This window comes from Cupressus sempervirens, chromosome 3 (genome assembly GCF_028749045.1).
Source record: "Cupressus sempervirens isolate cs-2001-9-10 chromosome 3, ASM2874904v1, whole genome shotgun sequence".
Lineage (NCBI taxonomy): Eukaryota > Viridiplantae > Streptophyta > Pinopsida > Cupressales > Cupressaceae > Cupressus > Cupressus sempervirens.
Genome location: NC_143120.1, coordinates 160,544,202 through 160,562,198, shown reverse-complemented (window position 1 = coordinate 160,562,198; position 17,997 = coordinate 160,544,202). Strand labels below are relative to the sequence as shown.

At 34.8% G+C, this 17,997-nt stretch overlaps 1 protein-coding gene across 6 annotated transcripts in view; it reads left to right on the top strand.

The window, feature by feature from the left end:
* LOC149565255 (uncharacterized) overlaps positions 1–17,997 on the top strand; it is a 99,034-nt gene that overhangs the window by 60,689 nt on the left and 20,348 nt on the right. For 4 of the 6 annotated variants that reach the window (XM_089818800.1, XM_089818799.1, XM_089818805.1 and 1 more), the window contains one exon: positions 983–1,055. The exons of 1 other annotated variant lie outside the window; for it this stretch is intronic. In XM_089818800.1, the coding sequence (XP_089674926.1) occupies positions 983–1,055 (73 nt within the window). Of the gene's footprint in view, positions 1–982; positions 1,056–16,334; positions 16,388–17,997 lie in introns of all 6 variants that reach the window. One more of the 6 variants, XM_089818803.1, reaches the window with a different exon arrangement.

Genomic DNA, 17,997 nt, shown 5'->3' with positions numbered 1-17,997 from the left:
TTAGAAGGTTTATACAATATCAAGAAATTGGATGTGGGTTTTGGTCCAATGCCCTATAACCCAAACTGAACAACTTTTAGGCTTATTGAGCTATTCTGAGCACTTTCACAAACAATGGCCATAACCATTCACTGGATGATAGATCTGAGGGTTTCAACACTTGGATGGGGTCTATACATGACCGAGGGACTCCAATCCACTGATAGTTTCATTCTCTCAATCTACTACTCATTGCAATTACAATATTTCCTATGCTTCCTAGCTCAACTCTCAAGAGTGATCAGCCTAGGGCATCAACTAAAAAATAGGAAATCGACTTTGGCAAGCCCAAAATTGACACAAACAACAACTATACAAGTATACCTAACATGCTAGAAAACCATGGAATGTTAGGAAAAAGCCATTGTAACGGCAAAACCCTAGTTTGTGAGGGTTTACAAGCTGTTTTACTTCAACACTATGACTCTCTAACTAGAGCACTTCAGGATTACACTCCAATCACCTACTATACTAAATGTTACAATGTACTTTGAATTGTAGATGAAAAGTAGCAGATTCACAGGAAAAATTGGTGGAGCACCAAGGCCTTCAAATAGGATCAAGGAGGCAGGGAGAAAACATACAAGGACATATGCAGTTCATCAAACCAAATGGAGTCTATTGGAGCCAAAAATTGTCCTAAGGGTCGTAATAAGGACCCTAGGACTAATTGCTAATGTAAGGGGGTCAATAGTACCCAAGGGATCTAAAATAGTTTAAGAGGACTTAGAATATGATATAAAGTCATTTATTAAAGTTTGATAGGTTAAAGTCCCAAAAAGTTGATGAATTGTAAGTTACAAATTCAAAAATCTGAATTGTAACGATCTCCTTGATTTAGGAGGGAAAGTCTATTTTATTTTTATTATGCATTTTGTACAACTTCTAACCTCTTGCAACCAGCTTGGGAAGTTGAAATACATCTTTAAATGCCATTGTACAGAGGGAAAAGCCAGAATAGGGAATGCACATATGACTGTACAGTTGGAAGTGGAGTTTTTGCAACAAAATCAAAGGTTTTCTCATAATTTTTGATTCTTATTGGTTCTTATCGATTGATCTCTGCATTTGGATGGTTGGAGAATCTTAATACAGTCATATTGTAAGTCTCTACATGTTTTGTTGATCTATTAATACATTAGAATCTGATCTATATTGATTGTTGCAAGGAAATCAAGGTTTTAAACTTTTAACTAACTAATTTTTGTAGAACTTTGGATTTTGGGTCCATTGCTTGAATGGATTTTTGATTCTAAAGAAATGGACCACTAATAACATGTACATTAATGTATATGCTTGCACAAGTTTGGCAGAGCTTTCTTGCATACAAAAAGAGATGATTTTTACAATGAGAGTGCCTGCAAGAAAACTAAGAATTTCAAGGGTACCCTATGAGTTTTTTGAAGAAAAAGAAGGAAACTTGAGGCTAGCCTATAGCAGCCGAAGACTTGGCTGAAGGAGCTTATGTTTTTATGATTGGGGAAGTTGTAGGACATCAAGGACGTGTTGTAGGACCAACCAATTGATCCCAGAAGTGATTGGGGTAAGTTGAATGAAGAAACTCTCATTTTGGGGCCTATTTCAGGAGGGTTTTGGGGTTTTCATAACAAATAAAGTTAATAGACTTAAATTGATTGTTGAATCCTTTAATTGGGACCAAAACTCAATATTGTCCAAGGTTTGGTAGATTGGGGTTAAGTATTTCTTGTACTTCCTTTGTAAAAGTGGTGGGTTGTTGTTACATCCCAATTTTTGACCTAATTTAAATGTTCATATAGCTGTTGAGGTTCACATGAAGTCAGTTGATAGTTAAATTTGTTATAATCCTACGAAATGGTAAGATGGTTAGTCGTTATAATTTCTTGTGAAGATAACACGCTAGAAGATTATTTATCACGAATTCATGGAATTGAAAAGGTGGTTACCCGTTATGATTAATTATGATTAATAACTTATTATGGTAATATGATTTAACTGCAGAGAATTTCCTTGTAGGGAGCACATCAAAGGGGTGAAAGCATTGTTAGAAAAGAATTGGGCATAGAAACATCACCATCACTGGGCAAATGGGTATGAATTGTGAATCACCATGGTTGAGGACCTAGCGACTGCATAACAGGTTACACACATTAGACACGCATGAGCTATTAAATAAACGTTTAAAATATTAATCTTTTTAACTTAATTAATGTGTACCTCAAATGGCTTTTGGTTGACTTCTCCACATCATTATAATACATATTTATGTACGTACACAGATATAAATTAAAGGTGACATCATAATATTATTTTATATACAAGATTTTATCTATTTAATATGTACATTTAAATGCATGTACAAGAAGATAAAATAAATCTTCCAAGATGAAACATGTATTTAGATATACATATTTAAAAGGTATGACCTTGGATAAACATTACTATGTGCCATCTAAATAAGATATATTTACGTGCAAGTAAATAAATATGTTTATAATATTGTTTTGATTTATAACCTTCAAGTCCTTTTCCATATTTATTCAATTCTTGCTAGAAACCGAAATGCACATTTGGCATATTGGCATTCAAGAAGCCAAGTCCTTTTCTTTTTAAGTTATGGCTTCTTGGAAGCCAAAAGGTTTTTTGAATACTTCTTTATATTATGAAGCCATGAGAGACCATGGGCATTATTACACACAATATATCTTCGCATTATTCCACTTGATATCCCTCTGCATATTTCCTTGCCGCAATTTGCCTATTTCATTGAATATTTTTGCTGATGATGTGATTGGTAATCATACTAAGATTTGTGTTGAAGTTATTTTCGTGAAGGAACTAATTATTAGCATCCAGCCAAGGCTCCAATACTTCTGAACTTACTAGGTTATGTGGTTGACTTACCATATCCAATCGATTTATAATATGTTTTATCAGATACCACTGCATTGTATTTACAACAGTAAATTACAGATTCTTGAAATGCTGTACAACATCCTTGTTTGATATCATCGGATAGTTCCTCCTTAAGTCAAAACTTCTCATGATAAGTCAAGACCAATTGTTTATGATATGATTTCACATCTTTATTTAACTGCTGTACAATAGAATCAAATGATATTCTTTTGCAAGCCTTAAGTTTATTTTACTCAAGTGATATAAGCTGTAATGTATTGAAATATGAAACATTATTACACCAATTGTGGAATCAACAGAATGAGTTGGTTAAACTTTGAGAATTAAACACCTGGGACTCACCTGGCTGAATGACCATGGAAGAGGTGAGAAAGAAATTTGTAAGTAACATGGAAGCGAAATCAGATGTGACATAACAATATATATTATTCTTAAAAGGAACATTTAATAGCTCATGCATGTTCAATTCATTCTCTGTTGTCAAGTTGAGTGGTATGTTTAAAGTACTAGAATGCTCAGTGGTTGACAAGGTATTCCATGTCTATTCCAAGTAGGGAGGGCCTTTCCAATTAGAGAAAGTGTGGGGATAAGTTTGAGGTCCGTGGTTAGGAGGTTAAGCCCCTGACAATATTTCCTCTCTCCACGAGATGTCAGAACATGCATCGGATAAAGATAAGTTGAGCATTCAAACATTTATTGGTAGTAGGTATTTTTACTTTAATGATATTTATACAAGTAGAAGATATGATGAATTAATTTATATCTTTGAATTCAGTTATTTCCTTTGATGAGAGCAACCTTTCTCGTCAATGTAATTGGTAACCATTTAGATCGGTTGACCTTCCAACTAAATATGGAATATATCTATAGGATTATTATTTCAGTTTTTCATTTATAAGAATAATGATTATGAGCATATCTTCTAATTTTATGCTATTGCCACAATTAGCAATAGGAAGAAAAGGAATGAAATAGAGGTATCTGATGCCCCAAATGATACAGTGGTATCTGATGCCTTAAATGATCCAATGGTAATTGATGCCCTAATTAACACGGTGGTATGTCATGCCCTAAATGATCCAATGATAATAGATGTCCTAATTGATACAGTGGTATGTGATGTCCTAAATGATCTAATGGTAATCGATGCCCTAATTGATATAGTGGTATTTGATAGTGATCATCATTTGATATTGATATAGTGGTATTTGATGGTAATTGTCATTTGATTTTGATATAGAAGTATTGGATGGTAATCGTTATTTGATCCTAAGTGGTATTTGTGGACTAACCTGGGTGTTTGCAGAAGCATCCCTAGATTGATTTCGGTTTCAAATTCCATTGTATGTAGATTTTAAATTCTTGGGTAAATTCATTGATGGTATCTTCAAATGTTAGTTATGAGTTTTCCATTTAAGTAATTGTAATTGTTAATCTCACTCACATGAACATAATTGATATAACTGTCTTCCTATGAATATGAATATGAATTAGTATTGTATTTCATTGAGATGTTAGTTGATAGTTAATACCTAAGAAAAGAGGATGTTATAGTTTTTAAGCCTAAAAAGGGGGCCAAAGTGGTACAGCAGAGACACAGTCCAAAACAAGCCTACCTATGCTTTTGATATGTTGTAGAGAAGCCAAATGGGTATCTAAATCTATAATTTATTTGCCAGATGTTTTCGAAAAGTTGAGATAAAATTGCAAGGGAACAACTCTAGAGGGTTAATTGAGCAAAACTAAGCCTATAAGGAGCAATTTGAAGTTTGAGTACAAACCCCCTACTTAGAAGCCTAAAATCTGTTCGAACACTTCAAATTAGGCACAAACAAGTGATTTAAATCATTTGGGGCATTGGGTAAGTGATAGTTTGAGACTTTGAGTTTTGATCTCTTGGAGCCTCTAACTGCCATTAGGCCTATTGGGTAAACCTTGTATTTCCCTATAAATCTATAAAAGTTTGGTTACCCACAATACACCTCTACCTAAAAAATCAACACAAATTTGCTTAGTTACCTGGGTTTGCCGTTTTGGCCTCCGACCCATATTTGGGTTTGAACCAATACATGGTTTTGGTTCAATTCACCACAAATATGGGCAGCGTGCGAAATTTTGAGGGGTGGTTCAAAACAATAGGTAGGTAATTCGAACACGGGTGAATTTGTGTCGTCCAAGACAAAGTTCAATCGAACTCGGGTGAATGTCTCCTAGGGAACGACATTTACGCACTTGTTTTGAACATATTTGATAATGTTTTGTGTTCTACAACCCCAAAAAGTGAATGTAAATGGCTTATGTTGGCTTCTAACACTCATTTGTGGTGTGCAAGGAGGAGTTGGAAGATTGGTTTGTGAGCTATATTAAAGTGCTTGTGCCTCATTCGTACACCTTTGCAAGCTTATAATGGCAGCAAGAGGTAAGTTCTTGTTCTATTTTGCTTTTGTTTTGTTTAAGCTTTTTATTTTTCTCGATTATCGTTCGTTGCCAATAGGTCTAGCCATTGTTTTCCCTAAAAGTTTATTCTCAATATGTATACAATTTCTTGCCATAGGAAAAGTAACTTCAATGGGATCTACCTCTTCCTCCGTAAGCAATGCAAATACCCCACAAAGAATAGAACCCCAATCTGATTCTCCTTTGTGGAAGTATGTGGATATTATACATCCTCTTCTAGGAGGTGGTGATTTCCCTTGGAAATGTTGGGGTTGTCATGTAGGAAGAAACAACTCATATTATCATGTGGTGTGTCATTTGTGTGGATAGTTTGGAAGATGAGTGAAGAATGTCTTGGAAAAAAAATGCACTTGTGCCAAATTCATTAGTATTAAAATATATTGAAGAGTGTGAACAAACAGAAGAGAGATGAACTTAGGCAAAATGCAATTAATGACAATAAAAATAAGAAAAGAGTGAAGGGAATGAAATCCATCCCAGATGTTGTGATAGAAGATCGCCTCTTTTATTCTACCTCAACCGCTCCTAATTCTCAAAATGTAGCACCTATTCTACACAAAAGAAAGGGACCACTTGAAACATGCATTTCAAAAGTAGAGTAGTGAAATTGCCTACATTGATGCGGCAAGATGCTTGTATGCAAATGGGCTGTCTTTTAATCTTGTTAGCTCTCCATATTTCAAGTAGATGTTGATATGTGCTAATGCAACACCTGTAGGGTATTCAAGTCCCGATTTTGAGAGAGTACGAACCGCCTTGTTGGATGAAGAGGTCAAGTTGATTGATGAGCAATTAAAGCCCATCAAAGACTCATAGATTGAGATAGAGGTAGCAACTGTTTCAGATGGGTGGAAAGATGCTAGAAATTGTTCATTGATCAATGTTTTGGCAATTTTCCTTAAAGGGGCAATGTTTTTAGAAGCAGTGGATTTTGAGGGGCAAGTAAAACATTGGCAATATATTGCTAATATTCTCATCTCTTCCATTGAAGAAGTGGGTGCTAGAAACATTGTCCAAGTTGTAACGGACAATGCAAAGAATTGTAGAGCTGCTGGTTTGTTGGTTGAAGAGGGATACCAACATATTTTTTGTACACCTTGTGCAGTTCATTCACTCAATCTTATGCTACAAAATATTGGGAAGAGTATTGAGTGGATCAAGGAGGTGTATGCAGAAGCTAGTGACATCCAGATGTTCATCACAAACCACCACATGACTCAAGAGATATTCAGAATGGTCTCACATTTGGAGTTGTTGAAGATTAGTAAACTTGAACTCAAGTTAGTTATTTAATTGATAAAAAATCGTATCTTACAATTTCTGATTTTTGGATTATGTAATGTGTATTCTTTTTTGAAGTATGTAATTAATAGTTGTATTTTTTCTACTCTATTTTATGCTACAGGTTATTGAGACATGTTTTGCATCAAATGTTATCGGCTTGAGACGACTTATGGAAGTGAAAGAGGCACTTTGCAATATGCTAATCAACAACAATTGGGCTATGCAGAGGCAAAGCAACAGGAGGGCATGCCTAATAAAGCTTAGGATATTGGATGACTTATTGTGGGAACATGTGGAATATGTCATTAAGCACATTGAGCCCATTATGATCATGCTTAGGTACACAGACATGGATAGGCTTTGCCTTGGAGAGATCTATGATGGCATAGACTCAACGCTTGAGAAGATCAAGCAAGTTGTAAATGAAAAAGAGAGATCCTGAAGAGACCTTCAAACAATTGCAAGCAATTGTTGTAGAAAGAGGAACAAAATGACCACTCCTTCATATTTGTTGGCCTATGCATTGATGCCCAATGCTATAGCACCTAATGTACTGATCTACTAGGAAGGCTACCACCCTATTGAAATTTAGAAGTGTCTGATGGATATAGGGTAGCATTTCATAGACTCTCCTGATGATGATATGCAAGATTTGATTACAGACGAGTTCATGTAGTTTGTGAATGCTAGAGGTCTAACTAATGATGCTTTTTGTCATCTGTTCATGAAGGATGCTCATATTTGGTGGTATCTCCATGGTCAAAGATTCCAATCGTTGCAGTCCCTTGCAATCAAAGTGATATCTCAAGTAAGTTTACTTTGTCTTCATAAATTGCTATAAATTCTAAGATTCAAGATACATAATTTAAATTTTATTTTAGTTGTTTACATGGTCATGGCTTCATAGGTTGCTAGTTTATCTGCTTCAGAAAGAAATTGGAGCACATATTCTTTCATCCATTAGTGAAGCGCAATAGGTTGCGAAAAAAGAGAGGAGAACTTGGTATTTATGCATTACAACTTGCATCTCCTCTCGCATAAGACTAAATAATACAAAGGAGAGACAAAGAGTTGGGATGTAGATGTAGAGTTGGTGGACTCGGATGCTTCTGCCTCTCGACTTAGAATTGAATATTTTTATGCCCATACTATTAATGCTGTAGCTGATCCCATTGGTCTTAGTTTTGTTGTCGAGTTAGCTAAAGTAGAAGAACTAGGGGAAGAAGGTGAAGAAGAAGAAGATGATGAATATTAATATATTAGATGAAACTTGAACTTGAAACAATGATACTTGAACTTGCCATTACAATCCATGGATCATGATTTAATTTTAATGTTTTGAATCCTTGATGTTGAATTTGAAATATACGATGTATGGTGCTATGATTATAATTTTAAAGCTTAGTTGCCTATTCGGGTTTGGGACGAATTCGGGTTCAAGTTTAGGTTCATGGGTTCAGCCAATTTTTTTTTCCTATTTGGGATTGTGGGTGGATTCATGGGAATGTGTATATATATATATATATACACACACAAAAATAAGAGAATCGTGCATAATTGCAAAACTAACTCATTTCACAGTATGAGTATATGTTGCTTGATCATTGATCAATCCCAAATGTCAATGATAAACATTAAATACTCCCTCATTAATTTGTCTACATGGTTGTAAAGAAAATCATATGTTGAATTACTAAATTGCAAAATGAAATTTCAAAACATAAACTGGCTCATCAAATAATAAAGTTTGAAACATAATGTTAAATGACAAGCGTTTAGTAGTTTATCAATGATCGTAGTATCAAATGCCCCTCAAGGGTCAAATGGGTCATCAAAAAACGAGGGATCAATGGCTTCATCCCCGACTGCAACCATATCTAGATCCTCATCATTGGAACCCAAACCAGTTCCACTTAGTCCTAGATGCTGCTATATCATCCTCCTCAATAGGAGAGATTAGATGAGTGAAATGTTTCTTATTAGGTTCCTTCTAGTGTTACATAAAACAAATATATAAAAACCACTCTTTAAAGTTGTTTTATTTCACATTTTGAACCCCACTACCCTTGGTCCTCTAGGGTTCATCGTGAGTTCGTAGTGGGTTCCCCCGGGTTTGCTCCAACACAGGCTCGAGCAAACACACACTCCGAAATAAGGACCCTGCCCGGACTTGCAGCAAACCTGGATGCGAATTTGGACTCGCACAGACCTAGACCCAAATTCGGGCAACAGGGGATGAATTTGGTAACACAGGTTTTAAGGTTATGCCTATGGTGTTTTTGTTTGTTTAAATGATTAAATAATATGATTTTATGATACTATGTTACATTCTACTTTTAACTCATGCTTCTAGGCTTCATAAATATGTGTATATATATAATTTTATATATTTTTTACATGTTTTTGTAATGTAGATACAACTTTGATACCACTAACGAAGGGCCATACCACCCTTACCAAATCACACCCAAGAATGCAACAATATGAAGACAATTTTATTATACTTGAAGATCCTTACAACACCCACAAGATGACATCAAGCTTCTCCTTGAGCTTCCACTCCTCGAGCTTCTCCTTGAGCTTCTACTCCTCAAACTTCCCCTTGAGCTTCTACTCCTCAAGCTTCTCCTTGAGCTTCTCTTTGAGCTTCATTAGAAATGTTCATATGCCTTGCTTAAATAGGCACTTCTAACTCAAGACATTACAAACACAACCAATGTGGGATAAAAAGTAAATACAACTACCTTTAAATAAATATTAAATTCCCACCCAAATACAACTAAGCACCCAACAAATATTAAATACATGATTTATCCAAAACCTTCTAGAATTTTTACCTACACACCTCGATTAATGGAATGACAACTATTTTTCTTATTTTTCTATTTACGCCACCTACGCACCTTGAAAATAGAAATTCCTCTTTTCTTTTTCTTTTTTTCTCCTTTTTCCCTTTTTTTATTTTTTATTATTTCTCCTCTAATTTTCGTCACTTTTCTCTCTCCTCCAGATTTTTTTTTTTTTTTGTTGCCTTTTTTTCTTTTTCAAATTTTTTTTTTTTTTTTCACAATAATTTTTTTCATGCAAGATGCTCCTGCATCATTTTGTATGAACAAAGCCAGACAAACCCAGAACCCTTTCCAAAATTTGGCCATACTAGTGAACCGGTTCTTCGAACTTGTATCTTGAATCGAACTCAAATTGGTAACTAAGAAAGTTTGAACACCAAAACTTCAAACTTGCCTTGATTGATTTGCACCCTTCAAAAATAGTTTGCCAAGGCTAAGGTGTGCACTTGGATTAGTTAGGCCCGTTCTACAATTGATTCTCGGGCTTATTTGGCATTCTTGCATATTTTGCACAAAAGTTTGCAACTTTGCTAAATCTTGCTCCCAAACTTCTTTCAAAGGTTCCAAAACATGAAATTAACTTCCTAAACAGATATCCACCTAAGGTTGACCCCTATCTACATCAAATTCCAACTTGACCACCCTTGGTGGTTCTAATCCCCAAAATTGCTCACATGCAACTTTTAGGGTTTGCGACAAAAAATGGACTCAATGAGGCTTAACCTTACTAGATTTGTCACCTTTGAGTCTTATTACACACATCAAATGCAAATCACATCAAAATGGTTATAGGTGCTCTTGCACCATACTCTTGGGGTTTGAACAACTTAATTCCCTTGAGTAGTTAGGTCTTGAATTGTCTTACCATGCTTGATGATATCGGTTTTAGTCATCCAAATTGCTTTTGCTTCAGGTAAGGTTGCCCACTTCACTAAATATTCTTTGTACACTCCTTTCCTTGTCTTCTTAATAGCCTTGGAACAATGATGCATTCCAATTGCAATGGTTGACTATGGGGTAAATTTGTAATCTAGTTAGGTTCATTTGTGATTGCACTAGCTTGTTGTTCTCTATTAGTTGGATTCCCTTTGTATGGGTACAAATCACCAACGTTAAAGATTGGTGAAATGCCTAAATTAGGAGGCAATTCCACTTCATAGGCATTGTTGCCAAATTTGTCTGCAACTTTTAATGGCCCCATCTTTTTCATTAGTAGCTTTGTGGTTGCCCTTTAGGCAACCTTGCTTTCCTTAAATAAATCATCACATGATCTACCACTTTAAAGTGTTGTTCTCTCTTGGTCTTGCCTGCTTGGGCTTTGTATTACTTTGCACATTGTTGTAATGTTTTCCTAACCTCCTCATGGATTTATTTATGTTCTTTGCGAATGTTTCACCCAAGGCACTTCTTTTGTCCATTGCTCCTATATCTTTGAGTTCCATGATGCCTCTAGGATGACATCCATAAACTATCTCAAAGGGACTCGTACTTCTGTTGCCAGAGTCATTATAGGCATACTTAACTTGTCCTATGACCAAGTCCCAAGCTTGTCTATGCTGTTTGGTTAAACTCCTCAACAAAATACCCAATGACCTGTTTACAACTTTAGTTTGGCCATCAAACTGTGGTTGATAAGCATATGAAATCCCAAATTGGTTCTCAATTTCTTCCAAAGTTCCCCAAACGTGACCTAGAAATTTGGAATCTTTGTCATTTACAATGCTTATAGGAAGTCCATAAATCCTTATTATCTCCTTAAAGAATAGGCTTGCAATGTAAAATGCATCATTGGTGCTTTTGCAAGGAATAAAATGCACCATCTTACTAAACTTGTCCATTACTACATACACACTATCAAATCCCCTCATTATTTTAGGCATAACTAACACAAAATTTATCCTAAGGCATTCCCAAGGCCTAGTAGGAATAGCTGATACAAGCCTACGTGATAATGTTCCCTTAGCCCTCTGACAAATAGAACACTGTTCAACAAAATGCCCACCAAGACTACCTTGATGTTTTTCTTAAATAATATTTTCTCTCATGGAGCACTATTGAATGTAGAACAAATGCTCCTTAAACAATAGTCCATCCTGCAATAAAATGCCAAGAGTAATCAACATGAAACATGTTAGCAAAGTTTGAACAAGTCTTATAAGCCTTTGAGAAATCTTTATATCTCTCATACAAAGTCTTTAAAGCTTCTAACCTTGTATTCTGCAATTGAATTTCCTGAATAGTGAGCACTCTCCTATTCAAGGCTTTTGCTACCTTATTTGTGGCACCTCCTTATGCCTTATAGTGAAGGTATAAGCCTAGAATTGTTCCACCCGCTTTAAATGCCTTTAGTTAAGATTTTCTTATTTACTCAAGAAACAAAGAGCATTATTATGAGTGTATATAATGAATTCCTTAGGTAATAAGTAACGCCTCCGCTTCTTTAGGGCTTGAACCATAGCATATAACTCTAGGTCATAAGTAGAATACTTTCTCTTAGCCTCATTTAACTTCTCAGAGAAAAATGCTACAAAGTGATCTTCTTGACTCAAGATTGCTCCTATAGCCAACTTACAAGCATCACATTCAACTGAAAGAAATCTGACAATCTAAGAGAGGGTAGCTCTACTACTTTCTTTTTCAACAACTCAAAGCTATCATTTGCCTTATCAATCCAAGCAAACTGACATCTAACTCCACCCTTAATATTATTCAAAATAGGTGCACATATATGGCTAAAGCTTTGTATGAACTTCCTATAAAAAGAAGCTAGCCCATGGAAACTTCTAACATCTCCTATTGTCCTATGCATAGTTTGCAAACTCTCCGAGTACTCTCAGAGTTGCCGAGCACTCTCAAGTTTTTTTATTGGGTGAGTACTCTCAAGTTTAACTCTCGCGTATTTATAGATGTTAAAAAATGTAGGTAAAAATGTTGATGTAGGGAAAACATTGGATTAGATGCATTTTTCACATCATTTTAGTGCTATAAAACTACACATTTTCTCTATTGAAATGTCAATTATTAACTCAATACATTTTGTAATTGTATTCTACAAAAAAAATATGTTTCTTTAAGAGATTTTAAATTTTAGTACTTTCTGAGTTACTGAGTTTTCCCTAAGTTTTTGTCGAGTTGAAAATTTTGGGTTGGACAAGTATTCTCCGAGTCTGAGTCTGCAAACTATGGTCCTAGGAGTAGGCCAATTAAGAATAACCTCTACCTTGGAGGGATCCATTTTCAAACAACCTTGAGATACAACAAAATCAAGATAAACCAATTCAATCTTAAGAAACTCACTCTTTTACAAATTGATAATCAACTTCGCTTGATGCAACATCCTAAGTACCATATCCAAATGCTTGAGATGTTCCTTCTTGGTCTTGCTGAAGATTAGTATGTCATCAAGATAAACAATTACAAATTTGCCAATGAATTCCACAAGTACCTCATTCATTAATCTCATAAAGGTGCTAGGTGCTTTTGTGAGACCGAAGGCAACACCAACCGTTCATACAACCTTCATTGGTTTTGAAAGTTGTTTTCCACTCATCCCTTGGTTTAATTGTGATTTGATGATAACCTGATTTCTAGTCCATCTTAGAAAAGTAACAAGCTCCACCTGGGCAATCCATTAGGTCTTCTATTCTAGGCATAGGAAACCTATACCTAATAGTGATTTTATTGATGACCCTTGAATTAGTGCACATTCTCCACTTACCATCGTTTTTAGGCACTAACAGCGTTTGGACTGCAGAAGCGCTCAAACTCTTTCTTATTAGACCTTTATCCAATAGTTCTTGTACTTGTTTTCCTATTGCCTCATTTAGTAGAGGGGCCATCATGTAGGCAGCCTTATTAGGTAGGGTAGCTCTTGGTATTAGGTCTATTTGATGGCTCACATCCCTCATAGGTGGCAATGTATCTGGTATAACCTTAACCACTATATCTTTATACTAGTCTAATAGTTTTTGTACTTTTGCAAGTACTTAATAGACTTTGTTAGGTTTGTCTTCCTCTTTGGGTTTCACCGTAATAGCATATTCGTGACCCGCTTCTGTTTTTAGCACTTTATGGAACTCTTTCCCACTTAGCAACATGACTCTAGACCCTAGTTGTTTGTCTTCTCCCTGATTAGGCAAAGGATCCATGTGAAACTTTTTACCTCCTTGGTTATCATATAGAAGTTCTTTTCTCCATCATGTATGGCTTTCACATCACATTGCCTTGGGTGTCATAACAACAAAAGACCCAACCATTTTAACAACCCCACTAACTAAATACAGTGCCAGACACCTATTTGGGAGGTTTAAACAATATCAAAATATTGGATGTGGATTTTGCTCCAATGTCCTATAATCCAACCTGAGCAATTTTCAGGCTTATTGAGCTATCTTGAGAAGTTTCACAAACAATGGCCATAACCATTCACCAGATCTAACATTTGAGAGTTCCAACACTTGGATGGGGTCTATACATGACTGAGGGACTCCAATCCACCAATAGTTTCATTCTCTTGATCCACTGCTCATTGCAATTATAGTATTTGCTATGCTTCTCGGCTCAGCACTATAGAGTGATCAACCTAGGGCATCGGCTAAAAAATAGGGAATCGAGTTTGACAAACCCAAAATTGACATAAAACTACTATGCAAGCATACCTAACATTCCAAAAAGCGATGTTCATTTCTAACTATGGAATGTTAGGAAAAAACCATTTTAATAACAAAACCCTAGTTTGTGAGGGTTTACAAGCTATTTTACTTCAAAACTACGACTGTCTCCAACTAGAGCACTTCAGGACTTCAAACCACCTTCTATAGGAAGATAAACCAAAGCTCTTTACACTCCAATTACCTACCATACAAAATGTTAGAATGTACTTTGAATTGCAGATGCAATGTGACAAATTCACAGGAAAAATGAACGGAAATTTGCACACTTGAACTCCAAACTTGCCTTGATTGATCTGAACCCTTCAAAAGTAGTTTTCAAAAGCATAATTTATGCACTTGGATCAGTTTCTACAACCAATTCTTGGGCTTATTTGGCATTCTTGCATTTTTTGCACAAAAGTTGCCAATTTACAACTTTTGTAATTTTTTGAGTAACTTTGCAACTTTGCTCAGTCTTGCTCCCAAACTTTCAAAGGTTCCAAAACATCAAATTTACTTCCTAAACCCCTATCCACCTAGGATTGACCTCTATCTACATCAGATTTCAACTTGACCACCCTTGGTGGTTCTAATCCCCAAAATTGCTCACATGCAACTTTCAGGGTTTGCAACCCAAAATGGACTCTATTAGGATCAACCTTACTAGATTTGTTGCCTTGAGTCTTATTACACACATGAAACACAAATCACGTCAAATGGTTAGGTGCTCCTGCACTAAGCTATGAACACAAATCACAACATTATAGCTTTGGTACATTTTTCAGTATGATTTTAATAAAGATTTGATAAATGTTGCAACATTTTAAATCATTGCTCTCTTTCAAACGATCTATTTTCCTTGTGTGGATTTTGGGAGTTTGGAGAGGGATTATTAGGTATGCTTGATTCTTTGATACAACAATGTACTTATATGCTCCGGTTATATTTTGTTGTGATTTCAGTGTGTTGTGTCACTTGCTAAACTTTGACCCCATAACCCATAGTTGAAATTTGCACAATAGAATCGTTGATATCATGATACATCATTACTCACCAAGGCAAAGGATTTTTTCGCTCAAAAAATCATTCCCAATATTTGTATAAAGTCATGGTCACATTTTAGCCAGAATATTGTAAAAATATAACATTCTTTGGGAAAAATCAGTGGTAATTAATAAAAAGTCATTGCATAAAGTGAGAAAAAAGCACAACGGGTTTTAGAGTTTTTAACTCATTTTTTTATATGCGATGATTTGAAGTCTGAGATTCTACACTCAAGCTTCCCATTATTGCCATCACACCATTATTCTTCCCATTGTGCACCATTATTGCCTAGTGAATATGAACCTTGAATGTAAAATTTAAAAATATCATTGCAGTTGTATAACATTATTAATATTTGCGGGTAATAATTATTCATAAATTTATAGCTAGACATTATTAGTATATATTATTAAATCTATATTCTATTTATAAATTTATATATTAGAATATTAGATGTATTAATAAATCTATATAAGTTTCATAAATTCATGTATTTATTAATTTAATTATATAGATTAATGAACAGTGAACCTATATTTAGCTTTATAAATATATATTTATTATGAATGATTTATTCATAATAGTTTATTATTACAAGAATATATTTGTGTTTTTTAAAAATATTTTAAGAAATTATATATATTTTAAATGTTCGATAAAAGTGCTGATTTATTGCCAATTTTTTTCGCTGAGTTTTTCAAATTTTCTAAGCTTGCTGAGTTATTGCCGAGTTTGAGTTTTTCAACGATGCTCTAATGTGTTGTCCTCTATTTTGAATTCACAAAATTGGACAACCCTACACAATTTTCTCATGAATTTGTAGGCGTTTTCTCTGAGCTTTGGTGTTCTAAACGATGTTTTACAAAGACAATCAGTTGTTTCTTGAATTGTCTTATGATTATGCCTTTTGAATACTGTTTTTGAAGGTTTCCGTCGAGTTTTTTCATAATCTTTCTTGCTATGATGGGTTTTTCTTCCCTGACTGCAAGTACTTGAGTTTTGATAACCTTCATGTTTTTATTTGATTTTCCTGGCTTGTGTGATTTGTTTTTGATTTTGATTTAATCTTTAGATTGATCGCAATTCCAATTCAGCTTGTTTCATACTATCTCAGGCCTCAGTCGGAGCTATATGTTAAGAGATAAGGAGGAATCAAGTATACTGCAGGTGGGTCTTTTTAAGCCTGACTGCAAGTCTTCATTTCTTGTTTAAAGCTTGTTTAATATAATTAAATATCCACCCATTTCTTTAAAATGTTCTTTTATGAGGCATTACAAGTTTTTGTTTTAAAAAGTTTAATAATGTACATGGATGTAAAAAGCCCATTGGCAGCTTATTATGACTTTATAAACATGACTATCATTTTCAAATACTTGTAAATACCTAGAAAAAGTCCATTCATATGTAGAGGACCGAGGTGGCAATTTTTACGCGTTATGTACATGAGAAAACCTGTCTTTCGTTAAAATTGTTTCTTCTAAGTCATTAAATGACTTGCAAGTAAAAGTGTGGGGTTGGTCTTTTTTGAGTATGGACGGTGTTTCTAATCTGTTTTACATAATGCAAACCCTTTTTCTATTTAAAAAAACATCATCTCTGTCTTGTAATAACATTTTAAAAGCCCATCAGTGGTCAGAGAAAAACAAAGGCTTTTATTTTTATGTGTTTTACATATAAAAAACACTTTTTTAAAGTTTTAAAGACTTGTGAATGCAATAAGAAAACTCGTCATCAATCATTGCCAGCATTTTTGATTTGCTAAAGCCATCAAAAAGACCGTCCACAGCTACACGAAGGCAAAACAGTGATTTTTATTTTTCTTTGGCTATCAAAAAGATTGTCTGAGGGTACTGTGTGCATATATCTTCAAAATTGACTGCTCCCAGCACTTGCATGTGACTATTGAAAGCCCATCTTTATGTTTTCCTTGACATTTTTTCTTGTAGTGTGTTTGCAAAAGCCCATATAGGGCAAAGATACTCATTTTTATGAGGAAGAAGACATCAAATTTGCAGAGTTCATGCAGAAGCCTATCTAGGGCATAGAACGTGATTTATATAAATGGAATTTGATTTTGAATTTGCAGAATCAGTGTAGAAGCCTGTCTAAAGAGAAACAATTTACAACTTGTTTCTATCTCTCTAAAACATGTTGGTATTGCATAGACACTGTTTTTCTCCTCCATTGCATATTGACTGGCAAAGACATGTAAAAACCACGTCTTTGGTGTTTGAAGGAGTCATTGGTTTCCAATCTTCAATCAAATTTCTTCTCACACTCACCCATTTGTCTAAGATTCATGGAGGACTAAGTTTTAGTGAGAAGATTTAATCAAACTCTTTGCCTATATAGCTTCTATTTTGGAGAGATTTCCTAGATTCAAAATTATCAAGGATTTGGGAGGATTAATTCAAAGATTTTGGGTCTTCATTATTGCATTTTGTTTCTTAAGGAGGTATGTTTTTCTTTATTTTTCTTCTTTCTTTGGAGATGCTTTTTTATGAAAATTTCCTTCTTTATGCAAAACGTCTAGGGCTGGTTTGTGTTTGTTTTTGCATGTTTTACAAATCTTACAAATCATTTTCAGACTTATGATCTTCCTTCGAAAATGTTGTTTCTCAAAACAATTTGAATTTCTCCCCAAAGTGCAAATGCAACTTCTTCCCATTATGAGACATTCCAAGTAATGAGGTTTTCCTCTACTTGTAGACGGGATTGAAAACCCCATATGTAAGCTTATTTTACCCGAAAGGAGAAGTTTTTCCCTACTTCTAATT